The sequence below is a fragment of the Oncorhynchus mykiss genome, chromosome 18, assembly GCF_057628025.1.
Source record: "Oncorhynchus mykiss isolate SJ-2025 chromosome 18, ASM5762802v1, whole genome shotgun sequence".
Lineage (NCBI taxonomy): Eukaryota > Metazoa > Chordata > Actinopteri > Salmoniformes > Salmonidae > Oncorhynchus > Oncorhynchus mykiss.
Genome location: NC_143039.1, coordinates 65,276,320 through 65,294,093, shown reverse-complemented (window position 1 = coordinate 65,294,093; position 17,774 = coordinate 65,276,320). Strand labels below are relative to the sequence as shown.

The 17,774-nt window shown below is 43.4% G+C and overlaps 1 protein-coding gene across 2 annotated transcripts in view; it reads left to right on the top strand.

Annotated features, from left to right (window-relative positions):
* Positions 1 to 17,409, top strand: part of fam221a (family with sequence similarity 221 member A) — a 29,092-nt gene extending 11,683 nt beyond the window's left edge. For both annotated transcript variants that reach the window (XM_090209089.1, XM_021572559.3), the window contains exon 7: positions 17,059 to 17,409. In XM_090209089.1, coding sequence (XP_090065215.1) covers positions 17,059 to 17,199 — 141 coding nt within the window. In that variant the 3' untranslated portion in view covers positions 17,200 to 17,409. The remainder of the gene's footprint in view (positions 1 to 17,058) is intronic.
* Positions 17,410 to 17,774: the final 365 nt, after the last annotated feature.

Below are 17,774 nucleotides of genomic sequence, written 5' to 3'. Positions count from 1 at the left end.
TGTAACATAAGGTGTATTTTTATCTGTTTTTAAATGTGGAATATAATTCCATGTAGTCATTACTCTATGTAGTACTGTGTGCCTCCCATAGTCTGTTCTTGACTTGGGGATTGTGAAGAGGCCTCTGGTGGCATGTGTTGTGGGGTATGTATGGGTGTCCAAGCTGTGTGCTAGTAGTTTAAACAGACACCTCTGTGTATTCAGCATGTCAATGTAACCGATGTGAAATGGCTAGCTAGTTAGCGGGGTGCACACTAACAGCGTTTCAATTGGTGACATCACTCGCTCTGAGACCTTGAAGTAGTTGTTCCCCTTGCTCTGCAAGGGCCGATTTTGTGGAGCGATTGGTAACGATACTTTGTGGGAGGCAGTTCTTGATATGTGCAGAACCAGTCCCTGGTTCGAGCCCAGGTAGGGGTGAGGAGAAGGATGGAAGCAAAACTGTTACATCAACACATCTTACAAAAACAAGTAGTGATGAAGTCAATCTCTCCTCCACTTTGAGCAATGGGAGATTTACATGCTAATTATTAATGTTAGCACTCCATGTACATGGAGGGGCCTGCCGTGCGGCCCCCTTTCTGAGCCAATTGTCATTTTCCGAGGCCCCTTTTCATGGCACCTGACCACACGACTGAACAGTAGTCCAGGTGCAACAAACCTAGGGCCTGTAGAACCTGCTTTGTTGATAGTGTTGTTAAGAAGGTAGAGCAGTGCTTTATTATGGACAGACTTCTACCCATCTTAGCTACTATTGTATCAACATGTTTTGACCATGACAGTTTACAATCCAGGGTTACTCCAAGCAGTTTAGTCACCTCAACATTCTCAATTTCATGCTATTTTTTTTTAATGCTTAACATGCTCAACATGCTCAATTTACTTAAAGCCAGTGGCATGTGATTAGTAAAACACATTTTTAAGTAAGGGGCCGAGACAGCTGCTTTAAGGAATTCCTGATTCTACCTGGATTATGTTGGAGAGGCTTACATTAAAGAACACCCTTTGTGTTCTGTTAGACCGGTAACTCTTTATCCACAATATAGCAGGGGGTGTAAAGCCATAACACGTATGTTTTTCCAGCAGCAGACTATGATCGATAATGTAAAAAGCCTCACTGAAGTCTAACAAAACAGCTCCCACAATCTTTGTATCATCAATTTCTCTCAGCCAATCATCAGTCATTTGTGTAAGTGCCGTTCTTTTTATCCTTCCCTATGTCGTGACGTTGTATTGGTTAATGTGACGACTGTTGCTCATCGAATGATTACAAGTTTTTAATTACGTGATTAACTGAATCAAGCAATTATTAACTCATTAACCTGGGGCACCATGGGAAAACTAGTTTATATTGAGTTTCTATTTCCCAAATTAACTCAAAGAATATCAGAATATCGATTTTACAACAGCCGCTAATTAACCAGTTTCCTATATCAGTCTCACAGTCTGATCGTCGTATAGCCCTTGAATCTGCACGGACCCGGGTCCTACTAATGAATTCGTACCACATCAATCTTAATTTAATATTTATTTACTAGAAACTTAAAATGATGATAAAAGATGCACATAGACAAAACACATTATAGGCTATTGATTAGAACTTATATAACGGGCCAACATACTGTGGCGCGTGTTACCCGCAATGGGAATTTCAAAAGAGAGAGAAAAAGAAGTACACTAGAGAAATATACATTTGGGTGAATTTGTCAGCTATGCTATTCTAACCCTAGCCATGCCTCAAACTGCCGCTCTTATGGGTCAGAATATAATGATGTAATTACATGGGGGTGATCTCCGGGGATTCTCGGCGTGGACCGTTCCGTTGTTCGATGACGCACTTCTCCTGCGCACCTCGTTGCTCGTCCTCCCGGTGTCACTGTCCCTTTTGGCTTAGGAGTCTGTTTCCCTCCCTTTTCTCTGGAAGGGGTCTTCTGAGGACAGACAGCTCTGTAGCTCAGAGCTCACAGCATAGGAATGAAACCCTTTAGATACCACGATTCGATGGGAGATGGAGGCTAGGCGGTTCGACTTGAATTCACCCGCTTAGACACTGCTACTCATCCGTAGCTTGGGTAGAAAATGATTTCTTTGTCCTCAAACTTGCATTGCGTTCTGGGTTGGTTGACTTTTTCAGACCCTGCTGCAGCTGGGGTCACTAGTCTTGTCGTAAATTCTATACTCACAGGTTTTATACCCTTGGATCAGAAGTGGGCGTAACCGCATTTAGGGCAATTCTCTGGGTGTACCAAGTTAATGAGGCAAGGCTAGATTTTCTCAAATCCCATTTTAGACAACTAACTTAACATTTCATCTTCCCCAAAACATTTGGATATTTTCCATACAACGTACAATGTGTAAACATCAAACATATATTGGGAAAACCCTTCACATTACAATGTTTTCGTAATAATGTAATCTATTAACTTTTAATAACAGAACAAAAATGACATACATTTTCATAATCCACCTATCGTCATGACCACCAAATGACATACATTTTCATAGTCCACCTATCGTCATGACCACCATTGTGGCTAACGGAAACCATTGTTCCAAAGTCCCTTTATTTCATGTTTAATGTTCTGAAGCTGGTTCTCCATAGTGACAGGACAAAGGAATTTGTCTGTGGCCTGAGATTTACCAGGGGCGTGAGGGTCAATAAAACCCCCCACGTCTTCAGACCCACAGATCTCTCCTCCTCTGTTGTGGTTGAGAGATAATCTGTAGGGTTGTGGTCTCCTGTAACCTGACCTGATCAAGACAGTCACGACACCTATAAGTGTCCTGAAAGTCTGTTGTCAATTATTTTTTACAGTAAAATAGAAATATACATTTTTTTCTGAGAGTTTACTAAGGGCAGGTAAAAGGTTGATTGATTGATCTGCTATTTGAGCCAGTAAAGGGGGCTTTATTATTCTTGGATGTGCAGTGTCAGCGTTTGTTGCTGGCATGTCATGCTTAAATTTGCTAATCTTGTCAATGAAAAAACATTTAAGTAATTGGCAATATCAGTGGGTTTTGTGATGAATGAGCCATCTGATTCAATGAATGATGAAGCTGAGTTAGTCTTTTTCCCTAAAATGTCATTTAAAGTGCCGCAAAGCTTTTCACTATAATTATTTAAATAATTTATCTTTGTTTCATACTATAGTTTGTACTACTTATTTAAATTGAAATGTATTTTTTAAAATTTGACCCCCTTTTCTCCCCAATTTCGTGGTATCCAATTGTTAGTAGTCACTATCTTGTCTCATCGCTACAACTCCCGTACGGGCTCGGGAGAGACGAAGCTTGAAAGCCATGCGTCCTCCGAAACACAACCCAACAAAGCCGCACTGCTTCTTAACACAGCGCGCATACAACCCGGAAGCCAGCCGCACCAATGTGTCGGAGGAAACACTGTGCACCTGGCGACCTGGTTAGTATGCATTGCGCCCGGCCCGCCACAGGAGTCGCTAGTGCGCGGTGAGACAAGGATATCCCTACCGGCCAAACCCTCCCTAACCCGGATGACACTAGGCCAATTGTGTGTCGCCCCACGGACCTCCCGGTCGCGGCCAACCATACCATTTTTCAATTCCTCATCAATCCATGAGGATTTAAGTTTTGCAGTCATTTTTTAAATGGGTGCATGCTTATTAGTAACTGGAATAAGCACTTTCATAAATGTGTCAAGTGCAGTGTCTGGTTTCTTTACATCAACAACATAGGAATCACTACAAAACATATTGTATGACCTCTTATATTAGGCACAGCCTTTGGAACTTTGGTTTTCCTATATATGGCTACTATATTGTGATCACTACATCCGATGGATTTGGATACTGCTTTAAAGCTAATTTCTGCTGCATTAGTAAAGATGTGATTAATACATGTTGATCATTTAATTCCTGTGCTGTTTGTAACTACCCTTGTAGGTTGACTGACAACCTGAGCCAGGTTGCAGCCACTGGTTACAGTTTGAAGCTTTTTCTTGAGTGGGCAGCTTGATGAAAATAGGTCAATATTTAAATCACCCAGAAAATATAGCTCTCTGTTGATAACACATACATTATCAAGCATTTCACACGTTATCCAGATACGGACTGTTAGCACTTGGTCGCGGACCAGGATGTCTTGCTCCCAGACAGACTAAACAACTTCGTTGCTCGTTTTGAGGACAATACAGTGCCACTGACATGGCCCGCTAACAAAACCTGCGGACTCTCCTTCACTGCAGCCGACATGAGTAAAAGATTTAAACGTGTTAACCCTCGCAAGGCTGCAGGCCCAGACGGCATCCCCAGCCGCGTCCTCAGAGCATGCGCAGACCAGCTGACTGGTGTGTTTTACGGACATATTCAATCAATCCTTATCCCAGTCTGCTGTTCCCACATGCTTCAAGAGTGCCACCATTGTTCCTGTTCCCAAGAAAGCTAAGGTAACTGAGCTAAACGACTACCGCCCCATAGCACTCACTTCCGTCATCATGAAGTGCTTTGAGAGATTAGTCAAGGACCATATCACCTCCACCCTACCTGACACCCTAGACCCACTCCAATTTGCTTACCGCCCCAATAGGTCCACAGACGACGCAATCGCAACCACACTGCACACTGCCCTAACCCATCTGGACAAGAGGAATACCTATGTGAGAATGCTGTTCATCGACTACAGCTCAGCATTTAACACCATAGTACCCTCCAAACTCGTCATCAAGCTCGAGACCCTGGGTCTCGACCCCGCCCTGTGCAACTGGGTACTGGACTTCCTGACGAGCCGCCCCCAGGTGGTGAGGGTAGGTAGCAACATCTCCACCCTGCTGATCCTCAACACTGGGGCACCACAAGGGGGCGTTCTGAGCCTTCTCCTGTACTCCCTGTTCACCCATGACTGCGTGGCCATGCACGCCTCCAACTCAATCATCAAGTTTGCAGACGACACTACAGTGGTAGGCTTGATTACCAACAAACGACGAGACGGCCTACAGGGAGGAGATGAGGGCCCTCGGAGTGTGGTGTCAGGAAAATAACCTCTTACCCAACGTCAACAAATCAAAGAAGATGATCGTGGACTTCTATTCACATCGACGGGACAGTAGTGGAGAGGGTAGAAAGTTTTGGTCCACCCACACAGACAGCATGGTGAAGAAGGCGCAGCAGCGCCTCTTCAACCTTGGGAGGCGTTAGAAATTCGACTTGTCACCAAAAGCACTCACAAACTTTTACAGATCATCCTGTCGGGCTGTATCACCGCCTGGTACGGCAACTGCTCCCAACACAACCGTAAGGCTCTCCAGAGGGTAGTGAGATCTGCACAACGCATCACCGGGGGAAAACTACCTGCCCTCCAGGACACCTACACCACCCGATGTCACAGGAAGGCCATAAAGATCATCAAGGACATCAACCACCCGAGCCACTGCCTGTTCACCCCGCTATCATCCAGAAGGCGAGGTCAGTACAGGTGCATCAAAGCAGGGACTGAGAGACTGAAAAACAGCTTCTATCTCAAGGCCATCAGACTGTTAAACAGCCACCACTAACATTGAGGGGCTGCTGCCATACATGTCATGTTTTTTATCACTAGCCACTTTAAACAAATCCACTTAATATAATGTTTACATACCCTACATTACTCATCTCATATGTATATACTGTACTCGATACCATCTACTGCATCTTGCCTATGCCGTTCTGTACCATCACTCATTCATATATCTTTATGTACATATTCTTCATCCCTTTACACGTGTATAAGGTAGCTGTTGTGAAATTGTTAGGTTAGATTACTCGTTGGTTATTACTGCATTGTCGGAAGTAGAGGCACAAGCATTTCACTACACTCGCATTAACAACTGCTAACCACTGCAAATAAAATTTGTTTTGATTTGGTGGTCTATAGCAGTTTCCCACCAGAATGGGCTTTAGGTGAGGCATATAAAGCTGTAGCAACATTACTTCAACAGTATTTAACATGAGCTCTCTAAGCTTTCCTGGAATGTGGTTCTGAATATAAACAGCAACACCTCCACCATTGGCATTTCTGTCTTTTCTGTAGATGTTATAATCATGTATTGTTATCACTGTATCATAAAAACTATTATCTAAGTGAGTTTGAGAGATTAGTCAGAATATGATTGTCATCTATTACTAGCAAGTTATTGATTTCACGAAACCTATTTATTAAGCTACATGTGTTAATGTGGGCTATTTTTAGCACTTTTCTCGGATGCTTGATTGTTTTCATTGCTTTTCTGGGAAGCTTATTTTATTTATTTATTTTTTATTTCACCATTATTTAACCAGGTAGGCTTAGCAGAAGATTAGATTCAACTTTATTGTCATTGAACAAGTACAAGTACAGTACAATGAAATGCAGTTAGCATCTGACTAGAAGTGCAAATAAAAGAATGCAAAAAATGTACAAGAGTTACAATTAAATACAATGTATGTTATTAAATGGGATGTATAAATGTACAATGAAGGCAAATGACAAGTACAAATGGCAAGTCTAAATGTGCAATGAAGGCAAATTGAAAGTGCAAGGAGGCATGCAACTGAAATGCAGCAATGAGGTTACCGAGGTAGACATGTACAGTTGAAGTCGGAAGTTAACATACACCTTAGCCAAATACATTTAAACCCAGTTTTTCATAATTCCAGACATTTAATCCTAGTAAAAAGTCCCTGTGTTAGGTCAGTTAGGATCACCACTTTATTTTAAGAATGTGAAATGTCAGAATAATAGAGAGAATGATTTATTTCAGCTTTACTTTCTTTTATCACATACCAAGTGGGTCAGAAGTTTAAATAAGCCCAATTAGTATTTGGTAGCATTGCCTTTTAATTGTTTAACTTGGGTAAAATGTTTTGGGTAGCCTTCCACAAGCTTCCCTCAATAAGTTGGGTGAATTTTGGCCCATTCCTCCTGACAGAGCTAGTGTAACTGAGTCAGGTTTGTAGGCCTCCTTGCTCGCACACACTTTTTCAGCTCTGCCTACAAATTTTCTATAGGATTGAGGTCAGGACTTTGTGATGGCCACTCCAATACCTTGACTTTGTTAACCTTAAGCCATTTTCCACAACTTTGGAAGTAAGCTTGGGGTCAATGTCCATTTGGAAGACCCATTTGCGACCAAGCTTTAACTGATGTCCTGCGATGTTGCTTCAATATATCCACATCATTTTCCTACCTCATGAAGCCATCTATTTTGTGAAGTGCAACAGGCCCTCCTGCAGCAAGCCTTCCCACAACATGATGCTGCCACCCCCGTGCTTCATGGTTATGATGGTGTTCTTCAGCTTGCAAGCCTCCCCCTTTTTCCTCCAAACATAATGATGCTCATTATGGCCAAACAGTTATATTTTTGTTTCATCAGACCAGAGCACTTTTCTCCAAAATGTACGATTTTTTGTCTCCATGTACAGTTGCATACCGTAGTCTGGCTTTTTATGGCGGTTTTGGAGCAGTGGCTTCTTCCTTGCTGAGTGGCCTTTCAGGTTATGTCGAAATAGGACTTGTTTTACTGTGGATATAGATACTTTTGTACCTGTTTCCTCCAGCATCTTCACAAGGTCCTTTGCTGTTATTCTGGGATTGATTTGCACTTCTTGCACCAAAGTACTTTCATCTCCAGGAGACAGAACACGTCTCCTTCCTGAGCTGTATGATGGCTCCGTGGTGCCATGGTGTTTATACTTACGTATATATTGCTCCCAAGGATGAACCCGACTTGTAGAGGTCTACAGAAAAAAATCTGAGGTCTTGGCTGATTTCTTTTGAATTTCCCATGATGTCAAGCAAAGAGGCACTGAGTTTGAAGGTAGGCCTTGAAATACATCCACAGGTACACTTCGAATTGACTCAAATTATGTCAATTAGTCTATCAGAAGCTTCTAAAGCCATGACATCATTTTCTGGAATTTTCCAAGCTGTTTAAAGGCACAGTCAACTTAGTGTATGTAAACTTCTGACCCACTGCAATTGTGATACAGTGAATTATGAGTGAAATAATCTGTCTGTAAACGGCAGCGTAGCATAGTGGTTAGAGCGTTGGACTAGTAACCGAAAGATTGTCAGGTCGGGCATTCGACCTTGCAAAGGTACAAACCTGTCGTTCTACCTCTGAACAAGGCAGTTAACCCACTGTTCCTAGGCCGTCATTGAAAATAAGAATTTGTTCTTAACTGACTTGCCTAGTTAAATAAAGGTAAAATAAAAAAAACAATTGTTGGAAAAATGACTTGTGTTATGCACAAAGTAGATGTCCTAACCAACTTGCCAAAACTATAGTTTGTTAACAAGAAATGTGTGGAGTGGTTGAAACACTTAGTTTGGAGTCATTAAAACTAGTTTATGTAAACTTCCGACTTCAGCTGTACATGTACAATTGAATGTCCTTAATCAGACTTTACAAAGCAATGTCAGAGTCCAGTAGCACAGTGAAGAGTGCAAAGAGAGTAATGCAAGAGGGAGGCAGTACTAAGCGGTGGGCGGGTGGATATGGCTAATGCCGTGTCACAGAGTTCATCAGGGTTATAGTAGCTGGAAAGAAACTGTTCTTGAGCCTGCTAGTGTGGGAACGTAGATACCAGTAGCGCCTGCCTGGTGGTAGGAGGGAAAACAGTTTTTTAGCATGAATGTGAAGGGTCCCTGATGATGCCGCGCTCCCTACACAGACACAGCATGCGCTGGAGGTCTACGATGGCACCAGTGATGTGCTGGGCGGTTTTCGCCACCCGTTGCAGGGCCTTCCGGTCGGCCACGGAGCATCCGCCAAACCACACTGTGGAACAGTTATTCAGAATGCTCTTGACCGTACAGCGGTAAAAGTTCACCAGGATCTTGGGAGACAGGAGGGCCTTCTCCTCAAAAAGTACAGGCGCTGCTGTGCCTTTTTGACCAGGGTTGAGGTGTTGAGCGTCCAGGAGAGGTCCTCGGTCATGTAGACACCCAGGAATTTGAAGCTGGACACACGCTCCACCTCCTTGCCATCAATGAGAACTGGGGCGTGGCTGCAGCTTTTAGCTTCCTATAATCCACAATGAGCTCCTTGTTTTTCTTTGCATTGAGGGCCAGGTTGCTGTCAGGCAACATGTAGCCAGGTGCTTGACCTCCTCCTTCTAGGCTGACTCCCTCTAGGAAGTCCAAAGTCCAGTTACAGAGACAGGGGCTGATCCCTAGATAATGGAGTTTGGTGACCAGCCTAGAGGGAATGACTGTATTGAATGCTGAGCTAAAGTCTATGAACAGCATTCTCACATAGGTGTTGATTTTGTCCAGTTGGGTCAGGGCAGAGTGTAAAGCTGTGGAGATGGCATCCTCTGTAGACATGTTCAGTCGGTAGGCAAACCAAAACCATACTTTCGAAGCACTTCATGATCGTGGGGGTGAGTGCAACAGGTCGGAAGACATTCAGGCTTGATGCGGTCGACTGCTTTGGCACTGGCACAATGGTTGTGGTCTTAAAGCAAGTGGGGATAACCGCCTGGGCCAGTCACAGGTTGAAAATGTCAGTGAAGACCTCGGCCAGCTGCCCAGCACATGCTCTGAGCACACGACTGGGGATGCCATCAGGACCAGCAGCCCTGCGTGCATTCACCCTGCTCAGTGCAGATGACACATCTGTGATGGATAGTCTGAGGGGGAGGTCGTCTGGGGGATGCTCAGCTTTGATGGCTGGATTTTTGTTGTCCCTGTCGAAGCAAGCATAGAACCTGTTTAACTCGTTGGCGATGGAGACGTCGCTGGCTGTGGGGGTAGGGTTTTTTGGCCATTAGTCTGTGATGGCTTGGATGTTGTTGTTGAAGTGCTCCTCAATCTGCAGTTTGTGGTCATGTTTAACCATCTTGATGCCCTTTTTCAGGTTGGCCCTGGATGAGCTGTAGGCTTCCGCAACGCAGTGCCTTTAGAAGTAGTCGGACCTCTCTGTTCATCCAAGGCTTCTGTTGGGGAAGGTCTTTATTAGTTTATGGGTGGTGACATTGTTGATGCAGATGTTGATGTAATCCAGAACGGAAGAAGCATATGTTTCAATGTCCGTTTGAGAGTCAAGGGCGGCCTGAGTGGCAAACAATCTGTGTGTTGAAACTGGTGCTGTAGTAATGAGTCTGACCCCCCTGGCCACACTTTGACTGTGCTCACTGATGGTTTCATGCGTTTAATGAGGGGTAAGTTCTTGGGGAGTAAGAACAATGAAAGGTGAGCAGACTGTCCCATGTGGGGGAGGGGAATGGCTTTGTAAGCCTCTGAAATGTTTGTATACACGTGGTCTAGTGTATTGTGTCCTCTAGTGGGGCAGGAAACATTTTGGTGAAATTTGGGAAAACAAATTTGCTAATAGCAACCTGCAGTTCCTTCATTGCTCGTTTAGCATTAGCATCCGGAGGTATATAGGCTGCAGTAACAACAATGGATGTAAGCTCCCGAGGCAAGTAGAAAGGCCTGCACCTAATCATCGGGTACTCCAGATTGGTTGAGCAGTGACACCCAGTTTTGTTACTGTCTGTACACCATGCTTTGTTCATATAATTGCACAGACCACCTCCTCTGGTCTTATCAGAGTCCTCTGCCATACGACCAGCCCTGAAGACCCCGCGCCCCTCTAGCACAATAGCGTTATCAGATATGCTGTTGTTTAGCCACAAATCCGTGAAAATCATGACGCTGCAATCCATAATCCCGTTTTGTGAGATGATTCTTAGTCGTATTTCGTCCATTTTGTTCGCCAGTGACCGAACGTTAGCGAGGAAAAGGCTAGGGAGTGAAAGCCGATATGGGGTTGGCTTTTTCCTAGCCCGGGGGCCACCCCGCTTCTCTTGCCTTTGTTTACGATTTCGACGCTGCCGCCGGGCACTTCTTCTCGCCAATGTTTCAGTCTCCCGGGGCATCTTCGCGATCTCCAGTGGAAGTTATAAATTGTCAAAGACTCTCTTTGTGCATTGTGTTCCAATATCCAGGAGTTCTTATCAGCTATATAGAGTGTACGTCATGCTGTAAGTGAATAAACTAAGAACTATTAAGTAAATGTATTGCTAATTCGCAAAATCTGGGAAGACGCAGAGCCTCTCGTTGTACACTCGCCGCCATTAGACATGCTCATGTTATTGGTGTTAGTGCAGGGTAAGCTGCACACAGTGGACTTCCTACTAGGGGACACCGCCTCAGTGCTAACAGTATGGAAAGGGGGATACCTAGTCAGTTGTACAACTGAATGCCTTCAACTGAAATGTGTCTTCCGCATTTAACCCAACAGCTCTGAATCAGAGAGGTGCAGGGGGCTGCCTTAATCGACATCCAAATTTTCGGCGCCCGGGGAACAGTGGGTTAACTGCCTTGCTCAGGGGCAGAACAACATATTTTTACCTTGTCAGCTTGGGGATTTGATCCAGCAACCTTTCGGTTTCTGGCCCAAAGCTCTAATAACTCTGGTTCATAGGCACATGATTACTGCAAACAATAGCTGTAGGATTAGAAGAGGCATTCAGTGCAGTTAGAGGGACATAAATTAGGTTACTTACATTGTGTCTACCAACGCACCTGGGATAATGTACATTTGCTGAAGCATTATTACAACTCCGCAACACAATGGTAGGGATTAACTGAGCTGGGCTTGGGTCATTGATAAGTCCTTGTCTCAACGCAGCCATATAATGCTGTGAAAGGATCCGGGAAACCCAATTATTCAGGTGGATCCCATCCTCCTTATAAAATGTGTTTTGTTTCCAAAAGGTATCAAAATTATCAACAAAAGTTACACCCTGCAATTATCATGTAGCCAGTTGTGAAGAGAAAGCGTCCTGCTAAAGTGTTCAATGCCATGATTCAGAGAGGGCACATGGCCAGATATGATGGGTATGTTATTAGTGTCTAGCAGAGAATCAATCAGCCCCTTTGCTGTCATACACCCCTTTGCTATGAGACTCCAAATTGAGCTCAGGTGCATCCAATTTCCTTTGATCATCGTTGAGATGTCACTACAACTTGGAGTCCACTTGTGGCCAATTCATTTGTTTGGACCTGATTTAGAAAGAAACACACCTGTCAATATAAGGTCCCACAGTTGGCAGTGCATGTGAAGGAGGAGCTACGGAAAGACCTTGGGAAAGGAAGATGGTGGAATTTGATGAGTTTGAATTAAGCAGCGTGTCGAGTAAATGTGAAGACAAATATTCTGAATGGACAACAGTAATATTGAAAACTGGAACAAAACAGGAAATTGTCTACAATTGGAGTGGAGGACACGTGTGTAAATAGTAATGAATCGCTTCTTTTTGGGATGCGGTTGTTGAGTAAGGATGGAGGTGTTGAAAATGTTGAAGTATGTGCTTGGAAAAGTGGAGTCTGTCAGAGTGACCAGAAGTGATCTTATTTTGATTAATTGTATTTCTGACGAGCCGACTGACGATTGGAGTGAGCATCAAAAGAATCCGGACAACAGAAGTTTTGTGTTTGGAACTTCGGAGAAGAGCACCCGTCAAAGGTGTCATCTCATGGTGACGACAGATGTTCAGGTTGAATACCTGAAGAGAATTCCTGGTGTGGCTGGTGCCCGGCGTCTAACCCGCTGTGTGAATAGGGGAAAAAAAGAAAGTCTGTCAGTCCTGTTGTTTTTTGATAAAGAGCAATTATCGACATGTGAAGCTTTGTTACGTAAGATGCGCTGTAAGAGCTTTCATTCCCAAACCACTGCAGTGTAAGAATTGTAAAGGATTTGGCCATGTTTCAAGTGTGTGCAGACAGAGTATACTGAAGAACGGTGTGTAGAAGGACGATGGTGTTGCAATTGTAGTGGGGATCATTATCCTGAGTTCCAGTAAAGGTGAAGGAAATTGAGCTGGCAAACGTTAGAACGGTCAATTGAATCTCCTATGGGGAGGCGATCAAAATAATTGAGGAAACAAGTGATGCCATTGAAGAGATGGTAGTGGATATACCTACCACTGCTTGTAGTAAGTGTTTTCTGCCAGACAAAAGGTGGATTTTGTTCTGTTCATTGCCACAGTTATAAACTGAACAGCACAAGTCTCAAAGAAGTCGAAGAAACTAGACTATATTGTGGCTCCAGCAGAAATGTTTTTTGGACTCCGAAGACTTGCAGGTTCCCCTTGAGTTCAGGTTCCCCTTGAGCCTGTGTAGGGATCAGATCTGTTTTATTTATTTTTAACAGAAGTTGTTTGATTTATATACACAGTTGAAGTCGAAAGTTTACATACACTTAGGTTGGCGTCATTAAAACTAGTTGTTCAACTACTCCACAAATTTCTTGTTAACAAACTATAATTTGGCAAGTTGCTTTGGACTTTGTGCATGACACAAGACATTTTTCCAACAATTGTTTACAGACAGATTATTTCACTTATAATTCACTGCATCACAATTCTAGTGGGTCAGAAGTTTACATACACTAAATTGACTACCTTTAAACAGCTTGGAAAATTCCTGAAAATTATGTCATGGCTTTAGAAGCTTCTGATAGGCTAATTGACATCATTTGAGTCAATTGGAGGTTTACCTGTGGATGTATTTCACGGCCATCCTTAAAACTCAGTGCCTCTTTGCTTGACATCATGGGAAAATCAAAAGAAATCAGCCAAGACCTCATAAAAAAAATTGTAGACCTCTACAAGTCTGGATCATCCTCGGGAGCAATTTCCAAATGGCTGAAGGTACCACGTTCATCTGTACAAACAATAGTACGCAAGTATAAACGCCATGGGACCACGCAGCCGTCATACCGCTCAGGAAGGAGATGCATTCCATCTCCTAGAGATGAACATACTTTGGTGCGAAAAGTGCAAATCAATCCCAGAACAACAGCAAAGGACCTTGTGAAGATGCTGGAGGAAACAGGTACAAATGTATCTACAAGCTTGTGGAAACATTTGACCATTTGACCCAAGTTAAATAATTAAAAGGCGATGCTTCCAAATACTAATTGAGCGCATGTAAACTTCTGACCCACTGGGAATGTGATTAAAGAAATAAAAGCTGAAATATATCATTCTCTCTACTAATTATTCTGAAATTCCACATTAGTAAAATAAAGTGGTGATCATAACTGACCTAAGACAGGGAATTTCTACTAGGATTAAATGTCAGGAATGGTGAAAAACTGAGTTTAAATGTATTTGGCTAAGGTGTATGTAAACTTCCAACTTCGACTGTATATATAGTATATATATAGTGGCAGACCAGGGGGTTGGCCAAAACGTTTACACAGATCAGACACGGACAGAGTAGGATTAGCTCAGTTTCAAAGGTGTTTATTCAAATAATAGTCCAAAAGAAAAGAGACCCTCTCCGGGACACCGTCTTCTGGGCTCTGGTACCATCAGCAACTATATGGGAGTCCTTTCCTCCCCCAGTCTCTCCCCTGTGTGCTGCCCTTCTGGCAGCTTTGTGGGATTTGTACAGCTGGTAAGCAATCAGCCCCAATTATTCCTGGTCGGAGATCCCGTCGAGACCTGGCTCGTCCAGCAGATGGAGCCATCACCTCGTGATGTATACTCCGTCTGTCACCAGGCCTCGACGAGTCTCCCCCTGGTGGCTGACCTGCTGTATGTCACAATATATATTTATTTTTTTGGTGTTTCATTTTTTGGGTGCATAGTAGGTGGTGGGATGCACATTAAATTGTGTAATTGCCAATAAATCATAGAAGAAGTGCATGTTAGAGCAGAAACTATACCATGAAGTCCAAGAAACTGTCTGAAAATCGCCAAGATAGAATTGTGGTGAGGCATATATCTGGGGAAGTGTATAAAACTATTTCTAGAGTGTTGAAAGTTTCCAAGAGCACAGTAGTCTCCATCAATAGGAAATTGAAAAAAATATGGAACTACCCAGACTCTGCCTAGCTCTGTCCGTCAGAGATCCTACAGAGTTCCTTGGCTGAGATGGAAGAACCTGCCAGAAGGACAACGGTCTCTACAGCACTTGACCAATCTGGGCTTTATGGGAGAGTGGCCAGATGGAAGCCACTCCTAAGGAAAGAGGCACATGACAGCACGCCTGGAGTTTGTAAAACGGCACATGAAAGACAGAGCACAAGGAAAATGTAAGATAAGACAAAAATGTAACTATTTGGCCTGAATGCAAAGTGCCATGTCTGGAGAAAACAGGCACAACTCATCACCCGTCTAACACCATCCCAACGGTGAAGCATGTTGGTGGCAGCATCCTGCTATGGGGATGCTGTTCAGCGGCAGGGACTGGGAGACTGGTACGGATAGAGGGAACAATGAATGGTGCCAAATTACAAGCAAATCCTTAATGAGAACCTGCTTCAGAGTGCAAACAACCTTAGACTAGTGCAGATATTTATGTTCCAACAGGACAATGACCCCAAGTATACAGCCAAAGCAACACGAATGGCTTCAGAACAAGAACGTGAAAGTCACTGAGTGGCCCAGCCAAAGCCCAGGCATGAATACCATTGAAAAACTTGAAGATTGCTGTTCACCACCGCTCCCCATCTAACTTAAAAGAGCTTGACATAATCTGCAAGGAAGAATGAGAGAAAATTCTCAAATCCCGATGTGCAAAGCTGATACATACCCAAGACAACTCATAGCTGTAATCGCCTACAAAGGTGCTTCTACAAAGTATTGACTCAGGGGTGTGAATACTTATGTAAATGAGATATTTCTGTATTTCATTTTCAATACATTTGCTAAAATGTATAAACATGTTTTCACTTTGTGATTATGGGGTGTTGTGTGTAGATGGGTGAGAATATTATTATAATTTTTTCTATACTTTCAGGCTGCAACACAATGTGGAATAAGTCAAGGGGTATGAATACTTTCTGACAGCACTGTATGTAGTTTAATGTAGAGCAACCAGTGCAGCAAATAAGATAACAATTCATTGACAATATATTTACTGCGAAACTTAGGGAGGAGGCTTCTAATGTTAACATGCATGAAACCAAGGCTTTTACGGTTGCAGAAGTCAACAAATGAGAGAGCCTGGGGGATGGGAGTGGGGGTAGACACTGCAGGGCCTGGATTAACCTCTACATCATCAACTATAAGCACTGTTATTGTGAAGTGGAAACATCTAGGAGCACCAACGACTCAGCCCCGAAGTGGTAGGCCACACAAGCTCACGTAACAGGGCCGCCAAGTGCTGAAGCGTGTAGCGCAAAAATCGTCTGTCCCCGGTTACAGCACTCACTACAGAGTTCCAAACTTCTTCTGGAAGCAAAGTCAGCACAAGAACTGTTCGTTATGAGATTCATGAAATGGGTTTCCATGGCCGAGCAGCAGCACACAAGCCTAAGATCACCATGCACAATGCAAAGCTTCGCCTGGAGTAGTGTAAAGCTCGTGGACTTTGGAGAAGTGGAAACGCCTTCTCCGGAGTGATGACTCAAGCTTCACCGTCTGGCAGTCTGATGGACGATTCAGGATTTGGCGGATGCCAGGAGAACACTACCTTTCCAATGCATAGTGCCAAATGTTTGATGGAGGAGGAATAATGGTCAGGGCTGTTATTCCGTTTGGGCTAGGCCCCTTAGTTCCAGTAAAGGGAAATCTTAATGCTACAGCATACAATGACATTCTAGACAATTCTATTTTGTGGTCACAGTTTGGGGAAGGCCCTTTCCTGTTTTAGCTTGACAATGCCCTGTGCACAAAGCGAGGTCCATACATAATGGTTTGTTGAGATCATTGTGGAAGAACTTGACTGGCCTGCACAGAGCCCTGACCTCAACCCTATTGAACATCTTTGGGATGAATTGGAACACCGACTGTGAGCCAGGCCTAATCCCCCAACATCAGTGTCCGACCTCACTAATACTCTTGTGGCTGAATGTAAACAAGTCCCCACAGGAATGTTCCAACATCTAGTGGAAAGCCTTCCCAGAAGAGTGGAGGCTGTTATAGCAGCAAAGGGGGGACCGACTTCATATTAATGCCCATGATTTTGTAATGAATGTTCGATGAGCAGGTGTCCACATACTTTGTAGTGTATATTTATGTGTGAATGTGGTACTCAAATGAGCACGTGACATGACATGTAAATGAATGACTGGAAACCTGAATGCCATAATCATAGTTTCTGTTTCAGATGAAGGCTGAGAAAATGGCAGTCAAACAGAAGGCATCATCATCAAGAGGAAGACCATCCACCAAACCAGCCAGCCTACCATCCACCAAACCAACCACCTCCCTATGCAGTAAGCAACCTACCAAACAGCCTACCAAATAATTGACCAAACTGGAGAAGAGGACGAACAGTTAGCTAACACACTTAGTTTAATGAGGCATTCCATTCCACACAGATAATGATATAATTGCACTATGGATAATAGATAATCAAACAGTCCCACCTGGGAAAATGATCATTAGATCATAAACATCAAGGCTTTTGTGATGTTTCCAAGATCAATTGACAATAAATGTTCAAATCCACCTTCCACTCGGACCTCATTCTCAGCGTTTCTTTTGCTTTAATTTGTTGATAGTTTCACCTCACTAAATAACACTGGTTCTACCTGCACTGTACCATTCAAAAACAGGATATGGAAAATGCGTTCATTTTATTGATCAGGATGCCCTTACTGTAATCAACTACAGATAAAGACATGGAAAGCCAAAGGGCCAATCAGTGTCATGCCAGCAATTGAATTAACAAAAAGCCAAGGATGAACACACACACACAGACTGGCAGAGGACTGAGGATGTGTCTATATAACAGTGCATCCTAGTACTCACTAAAAATCGACTAATGTGGTCAATAAATCAACTAAGTTCCTCATCAATTAACTGATCGATCCAATCAGT